Raw genomic sequence first — 25,371 nt, 5'->3', positions numbered from 1 at the left:
TTCTATTTTAATACAAAAATCTACTTTTTTATTTTGCTGTCAATTTCTATTTAACTATTTTTCTATCATAAACTGCCTTAATAATTTTAAATAAGTAGAAATTTTGTAGTAGAATGGTGGACAAATGATATGGTCCATGACTTAAAACCGTATAATTTCTCCCATATTAAATTATCTATTTTTACATTATGTTTCCTTAAAATATTATTTCATTTTCAATTTTTAATTATTGTCCCAAACCATATCTTTCTCTCTTTTAATAGTCAAACCGAAATAAATAAAGAATTATTAAAATATACATTTACACCATTACTATGGTCTGTCAAGTGTGTTATTATATTTTACAAAGATTTCTATCTTTCTATTATAAATTTTTTTTTTTAAAAGGTGTATTATACCATCCAAACAAGCAAAGTCAAAATGGCATACTTGGTAATTTTCTCAAAAACGAAACCCAAATTCCCAACCTCACATAACGCACAAAACCGCTCCTTTTAAACGTTAAAAACTTTCCCCATTCTCAAAATCCCACTTTTCACTCCGTAACTTAATTCCCCTCCAAAAAAAAAAAACAGATTCTCAAAAACAATAAAAACAAACCCAAACTCAAAGCAACAAATTTTACAAGTATAAAAACAACAACAGCAACAGCAACAGCAACAAAAACATCACTCTAAAAAAGCCATGAATTTACAGCACGGTTTTCCGCTGCTATGGCAGCAATACACCGCGCTGTTGAAGAAGAACCTGCTGCTGTCATGGCGGAACAAGCGGTCCACGTTCCTCCAGCTCTTCTCCTCCTTCTTCTTCATCTTCCTCATATTCTGCATCCAGAAAGCCATAGAGGCTCGCTTCGCTTCCTCCACGTCTTTCCAGAGCGTCACCGACCCCGACGCCCTCGTCTCGCCGCCGATCCCGCCTTGCGAGGACAAGTTCTACGTCAAGCTCCCTTGCTACGACTTCGTGTGGAGTGGAAATGACAACGCTGTGGCTCGGGGAGTTGCTGCAAAGATCATGGCTAACAATCCTGGCAGACCCATTCCTCAGACAAAGGTAGATACTACATATAGTTTCATTAACCTTTTATGTCTGTCTTTTACGTTACATTTTGACCCTTTTTAAAAGTGTACTTTAATCTTAATGTTTGGTTGTTAAGAAAATAATGGAAGATTGTACAAAAGATGAGTTTGTATTTTTGGAGAATTGGAATTTCTAGTGCTGTTATTTTTTACTCAATTAGAATTTCCTATTACTTTTGAAATGGAAATGAAGGATTTTGAGTCTTTATTAGATGAAATTTGGTTATTGTTTGAAGGAAATTGCACTTTTGATCCTTAAAGTTTGGACTTGTTTTCTGTTTTTTTCTATTTGACTTCGTTTTCATATTGGTCTTTACATTTTGACCCTCTAGTCTTATTTTTTGGTTCCTAAAAAAACTATATAAAGTTTGTACACAAGATGAATTTGTATTTAGAGAATTGAATTAAGGGTTTTATTTTAATATTTGACTGCATTTTTTTGTTAGAATAATGGTTTAATGATTAAATTTGTCTGTTTTCTAACAATTTAAGACAATTAGTAATGTATCAATTTTTGGATGCAAAGACAGTAAGCAATATGAGAATTTTGTATTTCTAGTGCTATTATCATTACTCAAAGGTAGATATAGCTTCATTTGCTTATTGTTCGAGTAAATTACACTTTTCCGTTTTAGCTTTTATGTTTGGCATCGTTTTCATATTGGTCTTTTATGTTTGAAAGTTTACATTTTGACCCTTTATGGGAATGAAAATGAAAATTTGATACATAAATGGCCAAAATAAAAATAATTTCAAATTTTTAAGAGTCAGAAGTGTACTTTAATCTTATTTTTTGGTTCCTAAGAAAATAAAAGACCATTGTAAAAATAATAAATTTGTATTTGGAGAATTGAATTTCTAGTGTTGTTATTTATGGAGATTAGTATTGTATCAGTTTTTGGATGCAAACACGGTGTGCAATATGAGAATTTTGAATTTTTACTGCCGTTATTTTTACTCAGAATTTCATATTATATTTTAAGTGGAAAGGAAGAATTTTGAGTCTTTGTTAAAATAATGGTTAAATGATAAAATTCATTGTTTTTTAACAGTTCAAGAATATGTAATTTATCTGTTTTTGGATGCAAATAAAGTGAGAATTTTAATTTCTAGTGCTATTATATTTATTCAATTAAAATTTCATATTATTTTTTAAATGAGGAAATAAAGAATTTTGGAGTCCATTTTTTAGGAAAATTATTGAACAGAAAACTTAGCCAGTTGACTAGCCAGATGGATATAGAGAGAAAATTTAGAATTTATTGAGAGTTTTACTTTTATTAGAACTTGTTGTTTGTATTGGTATTTCTTGTATCTAAGCATTTGGACTTTGGTGTATTCTATTATCTATGTTCACTCACTGTGCCTTTTTGTTTATGCAGGTTAAGTCATTTAGAACACCAAGTGATGTTGATGCATGGCTAATGAGTGATCCAATGAGGTGTCCAGGAGCTTTGCATTTTGCTCAAAGAAATTCTACTGTGATTAGCTACAGCATACAGACTAATTCAACTCCTGTTGCAGTGCGAGGCAATTATGAAGATCCCACTTTTAAATTTCAAATACCACTTCAAATTGCTGCAGAGCGCGAGATTGCGAGATATCTGATTGGAGGTATCGAATTCTAGTTCCTCATGGAATTTTCTACTCACATGGCTTAATGCCGTGACACCCACTTCTGCATTTGAGTAAATGTACCACTAATTTAATCACTCTGTGCATGTTCAGATTCAAACTTCAGCTGGATTGTTGGATTTAAGGAATTTGCACACCCTGCAATTGATAGTTTCTCTGCAGTGGGTTCAGTAGGACCAGCTTTTTTCCTTGCAACAGCCATGTTTGCTTTTGTGTTTCAAATCAGTTCTTTGATCACAGAGAAAGAACTTAAACTTCGCCAGGTATTGACTTTCTGAAGTCTGAAGCTAAAATAGGAATTTGACATTGCTGTATTTTTGCGGGATTATTCAAATTTTCATTTTTGGTTTTTATCTACCCAGGCAATGTCTATGATGGGTCTTTATGATACTGCTTACTGGCTCTCATGGCTCACATGGGAGGGAACTCTTACGCTTCTCTCATCACTTTTCATAGTTCTCTTTGGGATGATGTTTCAGTTTGATTTTTTCTTGCACAACAGTTTTCTAGTTGTGTACCTTGTGTTCTTTCTTTTCCAACTCAATATGGTAAGATATTTCCTGCAAGTCCTATAGGTCATTGTTTTACTTTATGCTTAATTAAACCAGCCCTTTTTAAATATAGTAACCTTTTATCTGCCTGTCTTAACTTTAAATGCTAGATTGGATTTGCATTCATGTTGTCGGCCTTCATTAGCAAGTCAACTGCATCCACAACAGTGGGTTTCTCCATATTTATTGTTGGATTTTTGACTCAGGCAAGATTCCCTTCCTAAATCTCTCAGAAACTATTAACCAGTTCACTTGAAATAATCTGTTTCCACTTTGTCCTTGCAGCTTGTTACAGTATTTGGATTCCCCTACAGTGATAGCTACAGTAATACCTGGAGATCTATATGGTCCTTATTCCCACCTAATCTTCTTGCTGAAGCTCTTACCCTGCTTGCTGGTGCAACCTCAACTCCTCAAGATCCTGGGATTAGCTGGAGTAAACGGAACCAGTGTGCACCAAATGATACAGAGTGTGTAATGACCATTGTATGTGAAAAATTCAAGCTAAAAATCCCAATATTGAAATTATATAGATCACTATGTATCCTTTTTCTGTTCTCTATTCCTTTTCCTCTGTTTACTTCAATCTAAGTTGAATCACTCACATTATAGCCATTTTGTATTTCTTGTGCTCTCAACAGAATAAGATATACATATGGCTCATTGCCACATTCTTGGTGTGGTTTGTATTGGCTATCTACTTCGATAATATTATCCCAAATGCATCTGGTGTGAGAAAATCAGTATTTTACTTCCTAAACCCTGGGTACTGGACCGGAAAAGGTGGAAGCAAGGTGAAAGGTAATTCAGTTTGATCTTCAGTTTGTGCTCACAAGTTCTCCTCATTGCCTGGTAGTATGACTAATGCCTTTTTCCCTCTCTCATCATAGAGGGTGGAATTTGTAATTGCATAGGTTCTGTCCCACATCATGAGCATATTACCCCAGATGATGAAGATGTTCTCGAAGAGGAAAACATAGTAAAAAATCAAACAAGGGAAGGCGTGGTTGATTCAAATGTTGCAGTTCAGATACGCGGTCTTGTAAAGACATATCCTGGAACTAGGGATTGTAATTGTTACTGTAGATGCAAGAAGACTCCACCTTATCATGCCCTTAGGGTAAGGACCTCTTTCTAACTTTAGTTCTGTAGAGTTTCAGGGAGTAAAATGAACTTTTATTCACTTGTACCTGATTATGTAATTGTTATGAGTTTCTGTAGGGTCCTAGTGTTTCATGGTTCTTAAGGAGGATGCTGTTATGAAATCAATCTAATCAAATATCTTATTTGTTCAATGCACCTCTCTCTTTCTTTGCTTTTAGTTGTTCTTTTAGGAAAAGGATTGGTAGGCACAGGTAGAGCGGCATAGAGTCGCCAACTACATATCTAGGTTATTAGCATCATTGAATTTGCTTCATTTTGGGCTATTGTTTGTCTGGCAGAATCAATTTAGTGGTGGTCCTGCTATTTGTCACTACTGTAGTTATACATTAGGTGCCTTGAGGGGGATTTGTTCTTGTCCATATTTATGATGTTTTTTGCATCACTATCATCAAAGTTAGTTTTTTTATCAGTTTCTTAACTGTCATAATGTATCACCATAAGGCATAAGATTACAATAATGATGCTGACAGTGATCGTATTTATATTTGGGTGAAATTTTAACTTGCTTATTTGCAACTCTCCTTCAGGGGCTAATGGTGAATTTTGAAAAGGATCAGTTATTTTGTCTTCTTGGACCTAATGGAGCTGGAAAAACTACAGCAATTAATTGTTTGACAGGCATTACCCCAGTGACTGGTGGAGATGGTGAACTCTCTCTCTGTTTATCCTATTGAAATTAAGTCAAGAAGAATATAACATTTGAGTCTGCCTTGTTAACAGCATTGATTTATGGACATTCAATCCGAAGCTCAGTTGGCATGTCAAACATTCGAAGAACTATTGGAGTCTGTCCCCAGGTGACCTCTCTCTCTCTCTCTCTCTGTGCCTGTGCATTTCAAGTTTGCTGCATGTTTTCAGTAATATATGAATTGACATAGTTTCGAATAGAAATGGCTCAGAAAAGAAGTGCCTGACCTTTTCTTGAATTTTGTATTTTTTGTAGTTTGATATCCTTTGGGATGCATTGTCTGGTCAAGAGCACCTCCACCTCTTTGCTACTATTAAAGGCCTACCCCGTGCTTCTATCAAATCGGTATGTATGCAAGTATAGAAGGGTGATTCAGCCGCTTTCTTCCTAATCATGGTTTGAAGATTCAAAACACACTTTATGGTCCCAGACATGGCATCCAACAGCAGTAATAAATGACCTTGATGTAGGTTTATTTTCATTCTTCTTAAGATAAACGATTATGCTCCATGCAGATTGGTGAGAAGTCGTTGGCAGAAGTGAGACTCACTGAGGCTGCCAAAATGAGAGCTGGGAGTTACAGTGGAGGAATGAAACGTCGCCTCAGTGTTGCAATAGCCCTTATTGGTGATCCAAAGTTAGTCATTTTAGATGAACCGGTATGTAGCTAGGAATATATTTGCCCTAATTTATTTACTTAAGAAGTTTTATCTAATCCCTCCAATTGGCAGACAACTGGTATGGATCCAATAACAAGGAGGCATGTATGGGACATTATAATGGATGCAAAGAAAGGGCGTGCCATTGTCCTTACAACACACTCAATGGAAGAAGCTGACATTTTAAGTGACCGCATAGGAATCATGGCCAAGGGTAGGCTTCGCTGCATTGGAACCTCAATCAGGTTGAAGTCAAAGTTTGGCACTGGTTTCATTGCTAATGTTAGCTTCTCTGGAATGAACAATGGACAAACTCCTCAGAATCGTTCTCCTCCCAATGGGGCTGCAGTTTCTGCAACTCCTGACCATGAGGATGTGAAGCAGTTCTTTAAAGATGTAAGTTAAATAAATAAATTGATCAAATTTTTTCTTTAACTTACAAAGAGGTTGATTTCTGACTCGGGGAATGTTTGGACAGCATTTGGATGTAGAACCAAAAGAGGAGAATAAAGCTTTTTTGACTTTTGTGATTCCTCATGATAGAGAGAGTCTTTTGAAGGTAAGGATCTTTAACATTGTATTTTGTTTTCATTTCTTTTGAAGCTGTCCTTTACAAGTTTATAAATCCTATATTGGCTCACACTCAACAGCATGGATATGGATTCATATGTAAACTGAATTGCATTTCCACTGATGCATCAGCAAAATTTTTAACCTTCATATATTGCATTCTTTGAAATGATGCACGTCAATACATCATAGAATAATGATATCAAGTCAAGTGCATAATCCTATATATTGCATTCTTTGAAATGATACACAGACAATTGGAGAGAGATTGCATCAGCTGTGTTTGCAATGGGCGTGACATAGATCCATGAAATAATTCTAAAAGGCTCAGATTGCCAATTTTATTGCCCAAATAGAATAGTACTTTATTGTGGTGAAATATACACGATTTTTGTTATAGTTTTTTTTTTCCTTATTGTATCTGGTAATTGTCAATTTGTCATTTTCACATGATTTGGTAACTTCATTGGTTTCCACTACAGTAGAGTCTAATGAAATGTTTTGAGCTGCCATAAAGCAACATGTAGAGCTCAAGAAATAACAATTTCTTATATTATTAGATTCATTGGATTACCTTCTTATATGATAGGCTTTATCTATTAGAATAATGTAAAGATTATGAAAAAAATAAATAAACTAATCACATTTGGGGTTTACTAATAATCTTGAACAGAAATTTTTCGAGGAGCTCCAAGATAGACAAGGGGAATTTGGTATATCTGACATTCAACTTGGTCTTACAACCCTTGAAGAAGTTTTCTTGAATATTGCAAAGCAAGCAGAGCTAGAGAGTGCAGCAGCCGAAGGGAGGATGGAAACTCTGACTTTAACATCTGGAGCCTCAGTTCAGGCAAGTGGATTTTTATTTTTATTTTTTATTATTATTATTTTTTTATATTTAATGTGTAGCAAGATAAGCTAAAGAAAAGTTTTAGAGCCACTATGCCCACTCCCATCTTATCCTTTTTTCAATGATCGTGCAGGTACCTATAGGAGCTAGGTTTGTGGGGATTCCAGGAACAGAATCTGAAGAGAGACCTAGAGGAATTATGGTAGAAGTATATTGGGAGCAAGATGATTCTGGTGCCCTCTGCATTTCTGGCCACTCGGACGAAATTCCATTGCCTCCAAATGCTCAAACAATGCCAGTAACAGGTTCTGGAAGAAATTACTTAGGCCGGTCAGGACCAGTTCATGGAATTGTGATTGAACCCAATCAAATTCAGTAAAATACGTATTATCATTGGTTCATTTACTCCTGAGTTGTATACATATGTTTTTGTGCATTCTGTACATTTAAGAGCTCCACGACTTGAAAGCATTTTAGCCATTTGTATCATGTATACTAGGATATTGAAAAACCTTACAGGATTTTGCTATATGTTGAAATAATTCATATATTATTATTACATTGTTTATTCATTTTTTCCCTAGAGTTATTAGAGGTTACTTTCTGTTAAAATTTGGAGATCAAACCAGTCCAATTCCAACGCATAATTTATTGCTGTTGGTCCAATCCTCATTGTTGATTTTCCAAATAGGGTGTAGGGACTGTGGGAGGTATGGCTTTGGAAGCATCAGCATCTGTAAGTTTCCTTCCTGTGTGCTCCCAAGTTGTTGTATTTTTCTCACAAGCTTAGAATTAGTACAATTCATAGTTTCTTTAGTGTTGGGTATATACACGTAAGTAAAATCTCACATTGAATAATAATGATAAGAGTGAGTGATTAATATAATATAGCTGGACATAAACTTATAAGCTTAAACTTTTGAATTAAGGAATGTCCCTATGTTATATTAACTACTCAATTGGAGTCTCCCTAAAGTGCTCTCCCTAACATTTAGCCTCACAAAGATATAGATATGTAATTTTTGTAGAATTTTCCTTACATGAAGAACAATCTACCTTTTTAATTGGAAGGATGGATTTAAACTCAAGAGCCACCCAATTGATAGCTTGAAACCAAGGTAAATATGAACAATCAAACCAGCAAAATAAAAATTGCATAGCCCATAACCAATTAGATAGTGGTTACAGGCTGAAACCACCAATCTTGTATAGTTCACTCCAGTCTTGCATAATACACCCATGAAATCCAGTTGCTTAACATTCTCCACTCGTTATAGCTCCAAGTATAACAGTGCATAGACAAGTGATAATTTATTATAGATTTAAATAAGATTGTTTTGAATTTAAATCCAATCTCCACTTTCCCTCTTAATTAAAACCCTACCATCGGATGGAGAATTTGGACCAACATATGGGAGAATGAAGATTAAATTAACCATTTCCTAGCCATTTAAATGGACAAATCTATATACATCTAAAAGGTAAAGCGTAGTATTTATTGTTGTTACGCTCTAATTGAGTTATGTCAGCGTTCACATCATTATCTAATTTGTTTCCAATTCTTCTATAATTGTTTTTAACATTTACTCTTTTTTTTTTTTTTAATATTTACATTTTTCCCAACATTTGTCCCTCCCTCCCCACTACCCTCTACTTTAATATCACTCTTCATCTTCCCTTATTTTGTATCTTCTTATTCACACATTTTACTATAAATTTTTCATTCTTTCTTCCATTCTTTGCATAGTTTTCCCTCACAAAAAATGTTATCTCTCTCTCTCTCTCTCTCTCTCTCTCTCTCAATTTTTTGGTTTTTTTTTTTTTTTTTTTTTTTTTTTTTTTTTTTTTTTTTTTTTTCTTGCCTCTCTACTTTAAGTTGACAAATTTTTGTATTCTTTAGAACTCTAATTTTGGTTGATGCGATTAAATTTTATATTTTAAGATGTTTATTTTTTGTTCTCTTTGATTGTTGATTTACTCTAATCAATTATTTAAAAAAAAATAATCCTAATACATTAATTTAGTTCAATAAAAACCTTCATATTCAATAATTGTTAACTATATTTTAATTTTAATATTCTATCATGAAAGAAATGTGGAAAATACTCAAATTGAAGGAATTCCTCTACAATTCAAGGAGGAAATACTCCTTGAAAAAAGATAACAAAAATAGAAGGAAAATCAAGCAAATAATATCCTTGAAATGGGAGTGAGATAATCAGGTACTCTACATTTTTTTTTCAATAACATTACACCAATAATATATTTAGTTTTCAATAAACTTAACAAAAAAGTTTTTTCTTTCTTTTATATTGTAGGGAGCTGTATTCACATGCCTTGCAACAACACAAAATATTGAAACAAACTTTGGATGGTACTATATTGGATGCGCAAAGTGCAACAAAAAAGTTAAATTTGAAAATGATTTTTTGGTGCAACCATTGCAAAAGTAACTTTGATTTTCCAATTCTAAGGTAAAATATAAATTATCAATTTAACAATCATACAATATATGTAAACATAAAAGTGAAATTTTTAATATAAAAAAATTAATCAAATTAGATATTTATACATGTAGGTATAGAATTCAACTCAATGTTGATGATGCAATAGAGTGTGTTGTATTTATTTTGTTTGACAAGGAAGCTAAAAAATTACTTCAAACAACAAGAGAACTATCAAACAAATGTGAAACTTTAAGACCATACAATTAGCATATATGATCTTTCATTTACTTTGACAAAAATATGCTAAATTATATTCAATATTTTATTAGATGAATGCAAATTTCAACCTATTGAATGAAAATAGAAAAGCTCATTGGAAAAACATTTTTCTTTCAGCTAAAGCTTAATGGCTATCCCAAAAAAAAAAAGCGCTTAACGGCTATAACAGCTATAACTGGAAGGAAGGAAGGAATTCAAATATAGGAATTAATATTGTGTTAAAACAATCAAATAAAAGTCTTTGTTCCATTAATAATAAAACTTTTTTGGAAAATCAAAACTTATGCAAGTTATACTACCTACCTTCTTAACTTCAACCCACTTTGATTATCATTAAAATAACAAATAAATAAATAAAGCAGAAATTTTTTTGACCCCATGAGGTACATTAATCAAAGGTATCCAATTAAACAGTAGCACTAAAAATAAACAGTAAAATATAGAAAAATAATGAATCACATCAATACTAGCTGGCAACTGTGGCTACTACTATTTCATGAAATTGACTCATTTAAGCATGAATGAAAACTTCATTATTTAACACTCAAAATATAGTCTTAGCTCATTTTATTCAACATTTAAATTCAACTATATCCTCCAAATCTATTAAATAGCTACCAAGGATATATCCTCCGGTAATAATATAAATTGCATAAAAAAAATAAAGTTTCTCAATTCAAAAATTCCATTTTCCAACATTTTATTTCACCTTTAATTATGTAAAGGTAAAATAATTGATGTTTGAATAGGTATGAAAGAGTAATTCAGTTAAATAGAGAGAGGAAGAGCTGAAGAACTAGATATTAATGATTGTTTCAGTTGTTTCAATATTAGTAATAATTTAATTATAAGAGACTTTTGATAGTGCATATATATATATATTGTCTTTTGATTTTTAAAGGAAAGTGGCAATTGAACAAGTATTGTAGCGTGAAAGACTATTTGGCTTGGGCTTTATCGAGGAAAATATCAAATGTTAATTATAATTGATAAATATATTAAATACTATAAGGCTTGGGGTTTATAGTAGAGGGTATATGAAAAGCTTTTTTTCACTTAATCTACAATGAAAATTTATTGCTAATAACTAGAGCAATCACTAATCCATAAAACACACACAACACTATAAATTACAATCCTAAACAACTTGAAAATTACAAACTAAAAACATCATACAACTACACAATCACAAAATGAGCATACAACATGCTCACAAATATTTTGTACAAGATCAAACTACAAGAGGAAAAGAAATCCTTCTTCAAGCCAACATAGAAGGGGACAAAAATACAAGATATGGACTAGCAAATGCACTGTTATGTGAATCAAATGATGAGGGAATACAACTACTATTATCGATTCTAAATCAATCAAATGTAAAACAACTGCTCCAAAACTATCGACAAATCCTTCAACATATATCTTTCGGAACAAGCACATTTCACATTCCAAAAAACCAAGCATGCAAAAATATTGGAGTGGATTATTAGGATTGTGAATGTCCTTACCCTTACGGAAACAAGGAATTACATGTAACATGCAAAATGTGTTAAATTGACTTGAAAATATATAAATTAGTCAATCAAGTATGGTAGAATTAATATTTCAAAAAAAATAAATAAATCAATTCTCCTATAAATTATCCTTATTTTGTTCCAAATAGTAATCTCTAATAAAAAATAATAATTCCATGAGCAAAGGCTCCTATCAGCATGAATCCTACTATATATTAGTCATACGTATTCAACACAGCTTGAGTCATAATAACATTACAAATATTAGTAAGACCACCCTAAAAGAAATTATCTCTCGCAATGAACAGGGCCGCGACTAGGAGTATGGTAATATGTCAATCATAATGTAGACTCATGTTTTTCCAAAACCGAATATCCCTGAGGAGCATTTTTACTATACCCTGGTCTGAATATCAAGAGATCTAAGCCCACCAATGACACATTGGTTGAAGCCTAGAAAACCCGCCTTCCAAAGAATCGTATTGACTAGATTCAACCTTTCCTCCTTTATAGGACACTCTATATAATATACAATATAGTATTACTATCCATACCCCAATTCAACCTCCTTTACTTCGTAGATGCCTCCGTATATACAATATAGTATTAGGTTGTATTTGAGATTATAGTTTAAAGTCAACTTATTTTACTATTTAGTTTATTTTTGCTACTATTCATAAGTCCAACTGCACTTTTCAGTATTATTCATTGGTCTCATTATACTATTTCAATTAACTTTTATCTTTATTTATAGTACTTTCAGCAAAAAAAATTCAATTTCAGCTAAATAAGTTGTTTTCAAACGGACACTTAATTTCAGTATTTTATTTTTGCTTGTTTAGGTATTATAGCACAAAAGCATTCACATCATCTCTAATAAAATTTTTTGTTTATTTTAGTATAAAAACCTACTTTTTTCTATTTTACATACTTATTTTTCAAAATACCCTGCTACAAAATTTTTTGTCTATTTTAATATAAAAATCTTCTTTTTCTATTTTGTTGAATGGAAGTCATTTTCTGTTTAAATTTTGTTTTCTATCATAAATTGACTCAGCAAAATTGATACCACATCATCCGTATCAAAATCCAATAAATGAGAGATATATATGTAAAAATAACTACCCACTAACACATGTCTTTCATTTTTTTTTTAAACCAAAATCAAACTTCATTCATTCATTAATAAAAAGAGAATCCAAATAAAATGCCTCTAATGCTGAAGGAGGTGACTCTTCTATCCATACAAAATCATCATCTACTTGCCTAGCATAACGAGCTAAGGAGTGTGCAATTGAATTTGCATTCTGATGAACACAACTTATCTCCACACGCCTAAGCCCCCTTATCAGACATCGAATATCATCATATACATTACCCAACAGAGACAGATTGCTCCGTGGTGAGCTGATAGACTTCATCACATTTGTGATGTTACCCTTGTGGGCACAGCAAGTCGGGGGGAGTATGCCTCGACAAAATGGACCGGGGTGAAGAAAAGAAATGGAGTTGCCACTTTGATTAGGTCTAGGAACCATAAAAATAGTGCCCTTCGTGGAAGGACTGATCTACTACCAAAGTACTTGTCTGGAGTTTAGGTATGGGGATGGAAAGGTGTTAGGCACTCAACCCCACCCGACCTGTGGGTTGGCTTCCTCTCATTGTGTATTACGTCTTAATCTCATTAAAGGCATATTCAATACTGCATTCTAGACTCAGACACACACTAGCATACATCTAAGCAAACTCCAAAACCCTAACATACATCTATCATGGTATCGCAACGTACATAAACCAAAGGCAACAAACAAACAAACAAACATATATCATATCCAAGGCAGAAGCCTAGGCATGTTAGGATCAAACAAACATGTTATCATATCCAAGGCAAAGCATTTTAAAATATAGTTCATATTCATCAAAGTAAGATCAATACCATATATCTCAAATAAATGCATGTTCATATGAATGCATGACTTACTAATCACAGCACCTATGCATCAATGCATGATTATATCATATGCATGTTCATGGAAAACAGTGGCGGCTTTAGGAATTTTGTTCAGGGTGTTCCTAAGAAAGCATAAATTACACAATCTTATTTCTTTTTAGCCTTTAGGTAATTAGGTTTGATTCAATATTATTAATTCCATTTCGTTACGGTCGTAATGGCCGGAAAATACCATGTCGATAAACAAATCAGAACAGTAACCCACCCTATTCTACTTTGGAAAAAATTTCGGGTCATTCCGGTCTATTTCGGGTGTTTCGAGGTCAGTGGCGGAGCCAAGAAGTTTTTCTAGGGGGGCAAATTAAATATAACAAAATTATTGAATTAAAAAAAAATTCAAGACCCAATAAAAATTTTTATTTTATGAATTAATATTTTAGCTTAATAATGTTATGTCCTAAATTTTTTTATTGTATAAAACTCATTTATAATTTAACCACTCTTGCCCCGGTTTGGGCTACCAAGTTTGCTTGGCTTTTGAAGAAAACCAGAACCTGCATGTCGATGTTAGATGTCATCCAATGTTGCCAGGAACATAGTGACTGCTTTGATCTGTTTGCCATGACTATCTCTCAACTTTGGACTCACAGAACTAAGCTCCGTGTAGGTGAATGCGTGGCACCATTGGCAAAAATAAATGCCTTGGCTGCGGACAGCTTACTGGAGTTTCAATGTGCCCAGTCTTCTCCCCAGTCAGCATCGAAGACGGTAACAACGTCCAGGTGGTCTCCTCCTCCAATGGGTTAGGTGAAAGTCAACTTCAACAGGGCAACTTTCAAAGATAAGAACTTAGCAGGTTTGGATGGTGTTATTCGTAACGACGGAGGTCTTGTCATGGCTGCCTTTACACAAACTATTCCACTGCCTACATCAATAGAGATGGTGGAAGTGTTGGCAGCACGCAGTGCTTTGGGTTTGGCGCAAGAACTAAGTCTGAATCAGGTGCAACTTAAAGTTGATTCAGAAGTAATAATCAATGCTCTCTCTAAGGGTGGTATGGACTCTTCAAGCTACGGGCATATCATCAAGGACATCAAATTTCTTTCCTCGGCCTTTCAATGTTTATCCTTTTGTCATACTCATAGGCAAGGTAACAAAGTAGCGCATTGTTTAGCGAGATCAGCTTGTAAGTTCTCCCCATTCCAGGTTTGGATGGAGGAAATTCCCCTGGAGTTTGAATCTGTGTACTCTGCTGATATCCCTTAATGAATTGTCTCTTTAACCACTCAAGCCAAAATATAAATGCAAACAATAGTACATTGTAATAAGTAATTATATATAACGATATTTTATAATCTTATATATTATTATATAATAGAAACTCAAAAATAATATAATATATTATATAATTAAAGTGAAAGACAGAAATCCACATTTGTCAAATTTACAACCACAAAAATGTTATTCTCACACTCAAACACAGTATTTTGAAGTGTTGTACAGTAGTAACACAACACTCAAAGTTATACAAAACATATAGTTATAGAAAAAAATAAAGAAAGAAAAAGAAGGTAACAAACACACAACAAGAGAGCGAGATAAAAAATGAGAAAGATACCAATGATTCATAGAAGGGCGACGGGCGGTGGAGAGGACTGTCATGGAAAGGTGGCGTGATGGGGGCATTATACTCCCAGTAAATGTAAGAGGAGATTTGTTTTGCTCTTTTGTTTATTTATTAGTATTATTTTTTTCATTGGTGATTTTGAATTTGATGGAGAAGAATGGGGTTTTTTTGTTAGTATTTGGAGGGTGGATTGAGGAATGAATAGGTTTGCTGGGCTTGCACCGATTAGTCTTATATCTATCAGTTTTTTTTTTGTTTTTTTTTAGAATCTGCGGGCTTCTGTTTTCAGTGTATTGGGCTTTTTTTTCCTGGTGGGCTTGTCTGTTACAATTTTTTTATTTATTTTTTTCAAATTTTAGTTCAAAATTTGTTTTGGGCTTTTTTTTTTTTGGCTTGAAAGTAGAACAAATTTTTTTTTTTTTTTTAATTTGAGGGTGTTCTTAATTTTGATTGAGGGTTCCTATTTTTTTAAAAGGGTAAACAAATAAAGAAAATTTAATTATTATATATAAATTTTTTTTTTTTTTTTTAGGTCAGGGTGTTCTTGGGAACACCCTGACATGAACATGGCACTGCCACTGATGGAAAAACAACAAAATTGGAATATAAAACCCTAATCTAGCATAAGGAGAACAAACAAAGCAAACAACATGGAAACAAAGACTCAAAAGTATAAAATAAGATAAGACAAAGACATATGGTATAAAGAAGATGAAGAAACGGAAACAAAAAGGGTTGGATTAGGGTTTTTGGGCACAAGTATACGTGTGCATACATAGGGCTGACGTATGCATACACGCCCTAAACCTAACCTAGAAACAAAGAACACAGCAGAACATAAACTAAATCTAACAACCTAACCTCTTTAAAACAAAAAAACAAAGTAAACCTAAACTAAATAGACATGTTAAACATATATAACATAAAAGAAGGCAAGGAAAACAAATTAAAACAAGAAAGAAAAGATAAGAAAAGGCTAGAACATTATAACTCAAAAGCAAAGTTCTTTGGCTTGATTTTGATCGTTCCCTTTAGTCAATCTATGCACAATAAAAAACAAAAGTGATTAGTAAGCTTGAAACTCAAAGATCAAGGCCAGAAAATGCCTCAATTAGAAAAATATTGCCTTGAGGATGTTTTGTGAAAAACTCTCTCTTTAATTCACTATTTCTAGTGAATCTTATGTTTTCCCTTAGGATTTTCTGTGTGTTTTGAGAAGGTACCGTGTATGGCTTTATATAGTTTGAAAATGGAGGTTTGGAACAGCTCCCAGACAATGTGGGATTTGTTCCAAACCAAGTTTTAATGCAGAAAAACTTGTCTTTTATAATTTCTAGAACCTTAACATGCATACAGATGCTCGTATATGTGTACGCATGCATGAAGCATGCGCACACAGGTCTAGAGCATGCATGCGCATACGCATGTATGCGTACGCATTCACTAGGGTCTTCTGGTCTTTTTTTTTCAAAAATAGCTTTATTTGATTCATAAAAGAGTTTTATTTTCCAAAGATTCTTTCCTCAAGTCAATTTCAATCTGATTGGGCCCTACACCAACCTTGGACTTTGGAATTCCTACATCATTGGAGAATGGGAGCCCGAGTCGTAAGGGGTACAAAATGCAGTTTCTACAACCCTCAATCACCAAGTTTGAGAATCCAGCTTCCACCATGAACTCCAATGTTTTCCTGCACGCCAACACCTCCGCCTCCTCACTATTTGTCACTACAGGACTTTTAGACTATAACACTGCCATGACCTGGCCTTTGTCGTTCTAGATCACCGCTCCAAATCTAGATGCTTCCATGTCTGCAAATACCATTGCATCAAAGTTGAGCTTGTAGCTCCATCCAACAGGTGGCTGCCACGACTGTATCAACCCACTTGACATGGACCTTGTGGGCGCAAGGGAGTAGGCCTCGATCGAGTGAACCGTGGTGGAGAAAAATGTAATCACCACCTAGATTAGGTCTAGGAACCATAAATATAGAGCCTTTGTGGAAATATTGATCTTTACCAGAGCACGTGTCTGGAATTTAGGTATGAAAATGAGAAGGTGTTTGGCACCCAACCCCACCCAACTCATAGGTCGGGTCGGCCTCCACTCATTGTGTTCCAAATTCTAATCCCATCAAATGGTCCACTAATATATTATTCTAAACTCACACACACTAACATGCATCTACTATCCAAAACATGGCATATGTCCAACACTCACCCATAAAATAAAAACCCTACCATTCATCTAACACATAGATATCCAAGGACAGCAACTACAACAAAAGGCAAAAACATCAACAAGGCATTATTTATCAAGTATAACCATTCATTCAAACCTAGCATCGTGGTATTCATCAATCAAGGAAACCAATCATCATATTTAAAGATGCACGTTCATATACATATACATGACTTACCTTCACTTACCTCACTGCACCATAACACCTCAGCATCTATGCATAAATGCATGTTCAAGTTCAAATGCATATTCATGTGATTCATCAAAGACAAAAACCCTAATTATCAATTCAACAATTAGAGCATGTGAAACATGTTATTCTACTAACCCTAGCTCTAAACATGTGAAAACTAGACTCAACAAGACCTAAACATGTGATTAAAATTAATCAAAACAAACAAAATAATAAGAACCCTAAATTTGCGTTTCTGGGCACGAGTATGCATGTGCATGACTTACCTTCACTTACCTCACTGCACCATAACACCTCAGCACCTATGCATCAATGCATGTTCAAGTTCATATGCATATTCATGTGATTCATCAAAAACATAAACCCTAATTATCAATTCAACAATTAGAGCATGTGAAACATATTATTCTACTAACCCTAGATCTAAACATGTGAAAACTAGACTCAACAAGACCTAAACATGTGATTAAAACTAATCAAAACAAACAAAATAGTAAGAACCCTAAATTTGCGTTTCTGGGCACGAGTATGCATGTGCATACATAGGGCATGCGTGCACATCCCAAATACATGCCCAGAAACATAGTTTTAGAACTACAAACAAAATAGTAATTTAACAAACCCTAGCATACTTCTAATACAAAACTTAAAAATCTAAACTAACAACAAAGATATCAAAGATATAAAACAAAAACAAAAACTATTCTGAAATATGCATTGGATCTAACAACAAACAAGAGCAACATTTAACGCATCAAAACATGTTTATCAATATATCCAATCATTCAACTCATTAATCAAAACATGATGAGACACAACAAATCGAACCCAAATAAATCAAATCATATTTCTAAGAATATATAACATGTAAATAAAATTAAGAACAACAATAACACAAGTTATAAAAAATTCAAATCAAGGAAAAGCCATGAAGAGAGACTCACCTTGCTTATGGAACACAACTTGGTTGATATTTTAACCGGCACCTCAGTGCCTACACAACAAGATTCAATTGAAAGAACAAGAATAATTGAAGAACACAATAGTTTTTAGGATAATCACAACTTAAGAACAAATTTATAATTGAAAAGGTTTTAGAAAACAATTTGGGAAAATGTTTTCTGTCTTAGAACTAACTAAAGTGAGGTTTTTAATTTATTAAAATCATGCAAAGGTGCTGCCCTAGGGTTTTGAAAAGAGAAAATAGGGTTTTAGAGAAGATGGAGGCCAAAAAATAACTCTCTATCTAGGGTTTTGATTGGAGACATAAGATGAGAATTTATAAGTTAAAATTAGGGTTTTCGAGGCTTTTTGATGGTCTTCGGACGTGCCCAAGGGTCTATGGTGGGCCTACATCAAAGCATGATGTTTTGGGCCCTTAAAATGAAGTTTCAAGACCCAAAAAATTGGACTGCTCAGTTGGCTTGACTGTAAACGGTCATAACTCACTCGCTATAAGTCCAAATTAGGAAATATTTTCATTCAAATTGAAGCCTAGAATGTCTACTTTCCAATGAAACAAAATTCACTCAAAATTCCTTTGTGGATCAAAGATTATGGCCAAAATAATGAGAAAATATCATTTGTAAGCATCATTTTCAAAGCAATTTTAGCACTTTTGAGTTGTGATTACTTCCAAACTATCAAAATAACTAGGGATGGAAATTTTTTCTAGACCCGCGGGTACCTGGCCCGACCCTAATGGGCCGGGTTTTACCCGATCCGATTAGGAATAGGGTCGGGTATGGGTTAAAAAAAAAACAGAAGCAAGTCCGGGTTTTATAAAAAAAACCCGAGACTTGACTCGAGACCTGGCCCATTTAAAATCCCGGTACCTTAAATTACAAAAATACCCTATATATATATATATATATAATACCTATAATCTAACCCTAATCTGGTAAATACCCTTATTTCTTCAGCTCAGTCCGTCCGACACTCACCTCCCTCAGCTCAGTTCGGCCCTCCCTCAACTCAGTCTGACCCTCCCTCATCTCAATCCCCTCACTCCCTCACTTCGACCGACACTCCCTCACTCCCCTCCCTCATTTTGCTCTGTTCTGATCTCCTTGGAAAACCCATCTAGTTTGCGCTCTCACCATCTTCGTCTTTCGTTTCCCCTTTTTGTGTGTGTGTGTGTGGGGGGTTTAAAGCTTTGTTTGGTTTGAGCTTTTTGGGTATTTCCTTTGTATGAGCTCGATCTGTGACTATTTTCTCGGTTTATGCTTCTGGAAAGAATCTTCCTTGTTGTGATTTTTTCATTTTCTTCTTCAAATTAGAAGAAAAAGTAATTTTTTTTAGGCTTGGTAAGAAAGTTTCAGTGACAGAAAGTTTCGTTTAGCTCAGACTTTTTTTGTTTTCTGAAAGAAATTTTTTTTTTCTATTTTTTGATCTTGGTTGCAGTAATATTGTTGTGGTATTATGTTTGTGTCCTTTGAAAAATAATGGGTTTTTTTTTAAAAAGGTTTATTTTGTGGTTTATGGGTTCGATTTGTGCTTATTTGCTTTGTTTTGGGTTTTGCTTGCAAAGTTTACTATGGAATCTCCGAGACTTGGGCTTTGAAAAGCCATTTGTTTTAGCTTTTTAAGGTAATATGTTGTTGTGAATGTACGATATTATTTACGTTCTTGCTTGCATGTCTATTTGGGGTTAATGTGTTAGCATTTTCGTTATATACTATGTGTTTGGATAACTCTGTAATTAACAGTGTTTTCGTAAAAAAAAAATTTCCCTTTCTGGTTTGAGTTTGCTTGCTTTTTCTGTGTTGAGTAAATTTAAGATTGATTCTTTTTATCCTGGGGTTCAATTAAGGACTATGTTGAAGTTTCTTTTTAGGTCTTCTTCGATGTTTCAGTTTGGTTTATAATTTTGTAGGCTTAATATGTTATTTTTTATTTGTTTATTAGTTCAATATTAATGCTTTTGCATGTTTTATGGTATTTAAAATTTATTTCTTTTAGGAAAAATGATTCCTTTAGGAAAATTTGTGAGTGTGAGGTGCATGCGAATAAACATGGAACAGAGTATATACCTGTTTCTTAATGCATATAATCTTCAAGGAAACAACAGAGTATATACCTGTTTCTTAATGCATATGGTAGTGAATTTTTGTACACATATCTTTCACTTGATTCAAGTCTCAAAGCATTCTATTCCCCTGTTCTTTCCCTCATTTCTACATAGTTTGTTTAATGGAAGAAATTGTTTGTTTTTTGTGTTTGTTAGGAATGCAGATCCTAAAACGGAGATGAAAGACACAAACAAATCTGGTTCTTCCTCGCCAAGTGGCTCTCCCTTGAGAACCAGACGTTGTCCCTTGCCAACTATGCAGTCTCCTTCGCCATTTTCATGATCACCCTCGCCATTGTCGCCTGGTAACTCACCCTCAGGATCACCGTTAAACAAAGAGTAAGTGTTTGAATTTATAGTTAATCATGTTTAATTATGATTGCATTAATAGAATTTGTGAATCTGTGTAATTATGAATTTGTGCCTATTAATCAATGAGTATGTGTAATAATAAATTTGTGATAATTTGTTTTGATTCTAACTCCCAAACTTTTGAACCAATTAGGAATCTGAAATCCCCGACAGTGGACTTAGTGGGAGAAGACTTAGAGGTAGAGGAACAAGAAGGGACCGAGGGAGAGCAAGAGCCTACAAATGAGGACTTCGATACAAGTAAAAAAAGAAAGACTACCTCAGATGTTTGGTCTCATTTTACAAGGAAGAAAGTTGATGGAAAAGTTAAAGCCCAATGCCATCATTTTAACAAACTTTACTTGGGTGAGTCTAACCAAGGTACAACTCATTTGCGTAATCATTTAGCAAGATGTACACGGATGAAGTTTAAAGATATAAGGGATATGCGACAACAAGTCTTAATTAAACAACAAAATAAGGTGGATGAAACTATGAGTTTGAATACTTACTAATTTGATTAAGTTAGAATGAGGAATAAGCTTGCTCGTATGGTCATCCTACATGAATATCCCCTTTCAATGGTTGACCATATTGGATTTAAAGAATTTGTGGCTGATCTTCAACCTATGTTTAAACTTGTCATAAGAAATACTTTGAAGAGTGACATTCGTAAAATCTATGATAATGAGAGGGAGAAAGTTTTGAAGATGAAGGACAAGAACGGAAGTAAGATAGCAACTACAACTGATATGTGGACTTCAAGTAACAAAAAGAGAGGGTTTAGGGTCATTACCGCTCATTTTATTGATCATACTTGGATGTTGCAAAACCAGGTTTTAAGGTAATTTTTTAATCTATAAATTGAATGATAAAGACTTTACATTTAGAATGTTTATTGAGTTATGTTATAATTATTTATATTATTTTTCTAGGTTTGTTTATGTTCCTTCTCCACACACTAAAGATATCCTTGCTGAAGTCCTTGTTGATTGTTTTTTAGAGTGGAACATTGATAGGAAGTTGTCCACAATAATTGTTGATAATTGTAATACTAATGATGCCATGATAAGACTTCTCTTGAATAAGCTTGATACTAGTTCTCTTATGTTGGGTGGGTCTATGTTGCATATGAGATGTGCTACACATATTTTGAATTTGATTGTTCAAGATGGGTTGTCTCTTATTGGTAATGGTATTGAAAGGATTTGTAATAGTGTGATTTATTAGACTGGATCATCAAAAAAAAGGCAGAAATTTGAAAAAAATGCACGTCAATTGCGTGTTCAATGCACCAAAGAGTTAGTCTTAAATTGTAAAACTCGTTGGAATAGTCTTAGATTGTAAAACTCGTTGGAATTCAACTTAGTTAGTCTTAGATTGTAAAACTCGTTGGAATTCAACTTACTTAATGATTTCTACTGCATTGATTTATAAAGATGTTTTCTCACGTTTGGCTAAACATGAAATATCTTATACTTGTTTACCATATGATTATGATTGGGAATTAGCCAAAGATATTTGTGGAAGGTTGGAGTTGTTTTATAGTGCGACTGAGTTTTTCTCTGGTCGTAAGTACCTCACAACTAATATGTATTTTACTTTGGTGTGTGAGTTGAAAATTGCATTGAATAAATGGAGTTTGTCTTCAAATGAGATGATAAGTACGATGGCAGAAAGCATGCTTGCTAAATTTAATTCTTATTGGGCTCATGTTAGTGTTGTTATGGCTATTGCTGCTATCTTAGATCCAAGATATAAAATGAAGTTATTAGAGTTTTATTATCCTAACATTTATGGTGATAATTCTAATTTGGAGATTGAAAAAATTAAGAATTTTTGTTATGATTTGCTTGATGAGTATGGAGATATAGATGAGTCCCCTGTGGATAATGAAGGAAGTTCTCGTATTCCTGCAAGTACTTCAAGCCCTGTGGCGCAAATGAAGTTTAGGTTGAGTGGGGCAATGTTATCTTTTGATTTTTTTGTGAACAATAGTTCAAGTAGTTCAAAGAAACATGGGAGTGTTAGAATGAAATTTGATCATTTCATTGATGAGGGAGTGTTGAAGAGGAGTGAAGATTTTGATATTTTGGGATGGTGGAAAAGTAATGGTCTCAAGTATCCTACCTTACAAAGGATTGCAAGAGATATTTTAGTCATTCTTGTCACAATTGTTGCTTTAGAATCTGCCTTTAGCACTAGTGGGAGACTTTTAAGTCCACACCAGAGTATGCTACATCCCAAGATTATAGAGGCAATGATGTGTGCTCAGAATTGGTTATGGAGTGAAATCAACAGTTAGCAATTGTCTAATTTCTATTTATAAAATCAAAATTATATTTTTATATTTGCTAGTTACAATTTGATGAAGTTTATTCCATTTTTTAATTCATTGTTGTTGTAGGTTCTTCAACTATGTCTGGAGATTATACACTTCAATCAATTCTTGATGATAGGGAGCCTAATGAAGAAGATGGGAGTTGTGTCACAATTGTGGATGATTAGACATTTTGTATTAATTTAGTAGCCTTTTTAGTTTCTTAGACTTGTTGGATTAATTTGTTGGTTTGTAATTATTCTAAGTCTTTTTAGCCTTTTGTAATTTCTTAGCCTTTTTAATTTGTTGGTTTGTGGAGGATATGACATTTTGTAATTTCTTGGCCTTTTTAATTTCTTAGACTTGTGGGATTTGTTTTGTAACTTTTTAATTTCTTGAACTTGTTGGACTTGTGATACTTAGTTCTTGGACTTGTTGGATTTATTTTATTTTTATGTTTAACTGGTGATTTTAGTTATGATTTATTGATTTATAGATGTATAATTAACAGGTGATTTATTGATTTATGATTAACCTATGATTTGGATTGATTTGGCTGCATATGATTTGGATTGATTTGGCTGCCATATAACGTGGCCCAAATGCCAAAAATTTTAATACAAAAAATGCCAAAAATCTTAATACAAAAAATCTTAATGGGCTTAAAATAAAATAAAAAAAATTGGTTGGGCTAGATTTGGGCCCAAGCGGCTAAACGGGGCCCGGTGGGGTTGGTCTGGGCCTCAAAAAAAAAAAAAAAAAAAAAAAACCGATTAGTAATCAAGCGGGGTTTGGGACGTGGGTCTTAGCCCACAAGTTGGGTCCGAATATGCAAAAAACCGGCCCAAACCCGGCCCGTTACCATTCCTAAAAATAACTTCAATTACCTTTTGTAGATATGTCGAGCTCATCATTAGGATCGAGGACTAAAGTTATTAATCGGGTATAAAATGAGGTGTCTATAGACCTTGAAACCACTAGCTAGATTTGTGCTGCATTAAACTCCATAATATAGACCCTTCTGTAGACACCGCATTTTGTACCTGTTAATAAATTTTAGTGCCTGGTCTCAATGATGAGCTTGACATATCTACAAAAGGTAATTTAAGTTCTTTTGATAGTTTGGAAGTAATCATAACTCAAAAATGCTTAAATCTCTTTGAAAATGATGCTAAAAAATGACCTTTGCTCACTCTTTTGATCATAACTTTTGATCTACAAAGCATTTATGAGTAAATTTTTATTTCATTGGAAAGTAGACACCTTGGAACTCAATTTGAACACAAATTTTTCCTAATTTAGATATATATTGATTGAGTTATGGCCATTTGAAGTTAGGCTATCAGAGCTATCAGATTAGGGTTTTTATGGATGCATGCATGCACCTACATACACAGGCCACCTTCCAAAACTTCAGACCTTTAGTTTTAGGGGCCTAAAATATTATTCTTTGATCCGGGCTGGCCCCTAGACCCTTGGGAACATCCAAAGACATCTAAAAAACCCTCAAAAAACCTAGTTTAAACATATAAATGCAATCTTATGCCTCTAAATCAAAAACTCTTGCTAGAGGGAGTGGATTTTTGACCTAATCTCTTCCAAAAACTCTTTCTTTTCTCTAATCCTCTGTACACAGCCACCAAGTACATTTTTTAATCATCAAAAAACCTCTCTTCAGTGGGTTCTAAGGCAAAAACTTGTTCTCATTTGGATATCTCAAAACCTTTTTAAAACTAATCTTGTTTTTGAGTTGTGATTACCTACAAACTATTGAAATCTTCTATTTGCTTTGATTTCTCATTGAATCTTGTTGCGTAGGCACTGAGAGGCTAGTTAAATATCAACCAAGTTATGTTCCATAAGTAAGGTGAGTCTCTCTTCATGGCTTTTCCTTGATTAAGGTTTTTATAATTTGCATTCTTGTTATTCTTAATTTATTGATATGTTACATATTCTTAGAAATATGTTTTTCTTTGTTTAATTTTGTTTTGCTATATCTCATCATGTTTTGATTGGAGAGTTGAATGATTGAATATATTGATGAACCTGTTTTGTGTGTTAAGTGTTGTTCTTGTCTATTTTTAGAACCAATGCATGTTTAGGAATAGGTTTTGTTTTGGATATCTTTGTTGTTAGTTTAGGTTGTTTATTTTTATGTTAGAATCATGTTTAGGTTGTTAGT

General features: G+C 33.6%; 1 protein-coding gene across 2 annotated transcripts; it reads left to right on the top strand.

Annotated features, from left to right (window-relative positions):
• Positions 1-640: 640 nt before the first annotated feature.
• Positions 641-7,725, top strand: LOC115965486 (ABC transporter A family member 2-like). 2 transcript variants are annotated; one of them, XM_031084721.1, is made up of 16 exons: positions 641-1,053; positions 2,462-2,693; positions 2,808-2,977; positions 3,077-3,262; positions 3,376-3,471; positions 3,551-3,751; positions 3,907-4,066; positions 4,156-4,385; positions 4,957-5,065; positions 5,150-5,226; positions 5,373-5,462; positions 5,633-5,776; positions 5,849-6,172; positions 6,255-6,335; positions 7,020-7,196; positions 7,330-7,725. In XM_031084721.1, the coding sequence occupies exons 1-16, from the start codon at positions 685-687 to the stop codon at positions 7,573-7,575; spliced, it is 2,892 nt and encodes a 963-aa protein (XP_030940581.1). In that variant the 5' UTR covers positions 641-684; the 3' UTR covers positions 7,576-7,725. The 2 variants fall into 2 exon arrangements, with proteins under 2 accessions (XP_030940581.1, XP_030940580.1); XM_031084720.1 differs by having other exon boundaries at positions 4,957-5,074.
• Positions 7,726-25,371: the final 17,646 nt, after the last annotated feature.

Source organism: Quercus lobata, chromosome 10 (genome assembly GCF_001633185.2).
Source record: "Quercus lobata isolate SW786 chromosome 10, ValleyOak3.0 Primary Assembly, whole genome shotgun sequence".
Taxonomy (NCBI): Eukaryota; Viridiplantae; Streptophyta; class Magnoliopsida; order Fagales; family Fagaceae; genus Quercus; species Quercus lobata.
This window is presented reverse-complemented; position numbering and strand designations above follow the sequence as displayed.

Bases quoted from the DNA above. Each gene is read 5' to 3' on its own strand.
- LOC115965486 (XM_031084720.1), top strand. From the start codon at position 685: ATGAATTTACAGCACGGTTTTCCGCTGCTATGGCAGCAATACACCGCG. The intron at 2,978-3,076 runs GTATTGACTTTC...TTATCTACCCAG, and splicing joins AAGAACTTAAACTTCGCCAG to GCAATGTCTATGATGGGTCT. The intron at 6,336-7,019 runs GTAAGGATCTTT...AATCTTGAACAG, and splicing joins ATAGAGAGAGTCTTTTGAAG to AAATTTTTCGAGGAGCTCCA.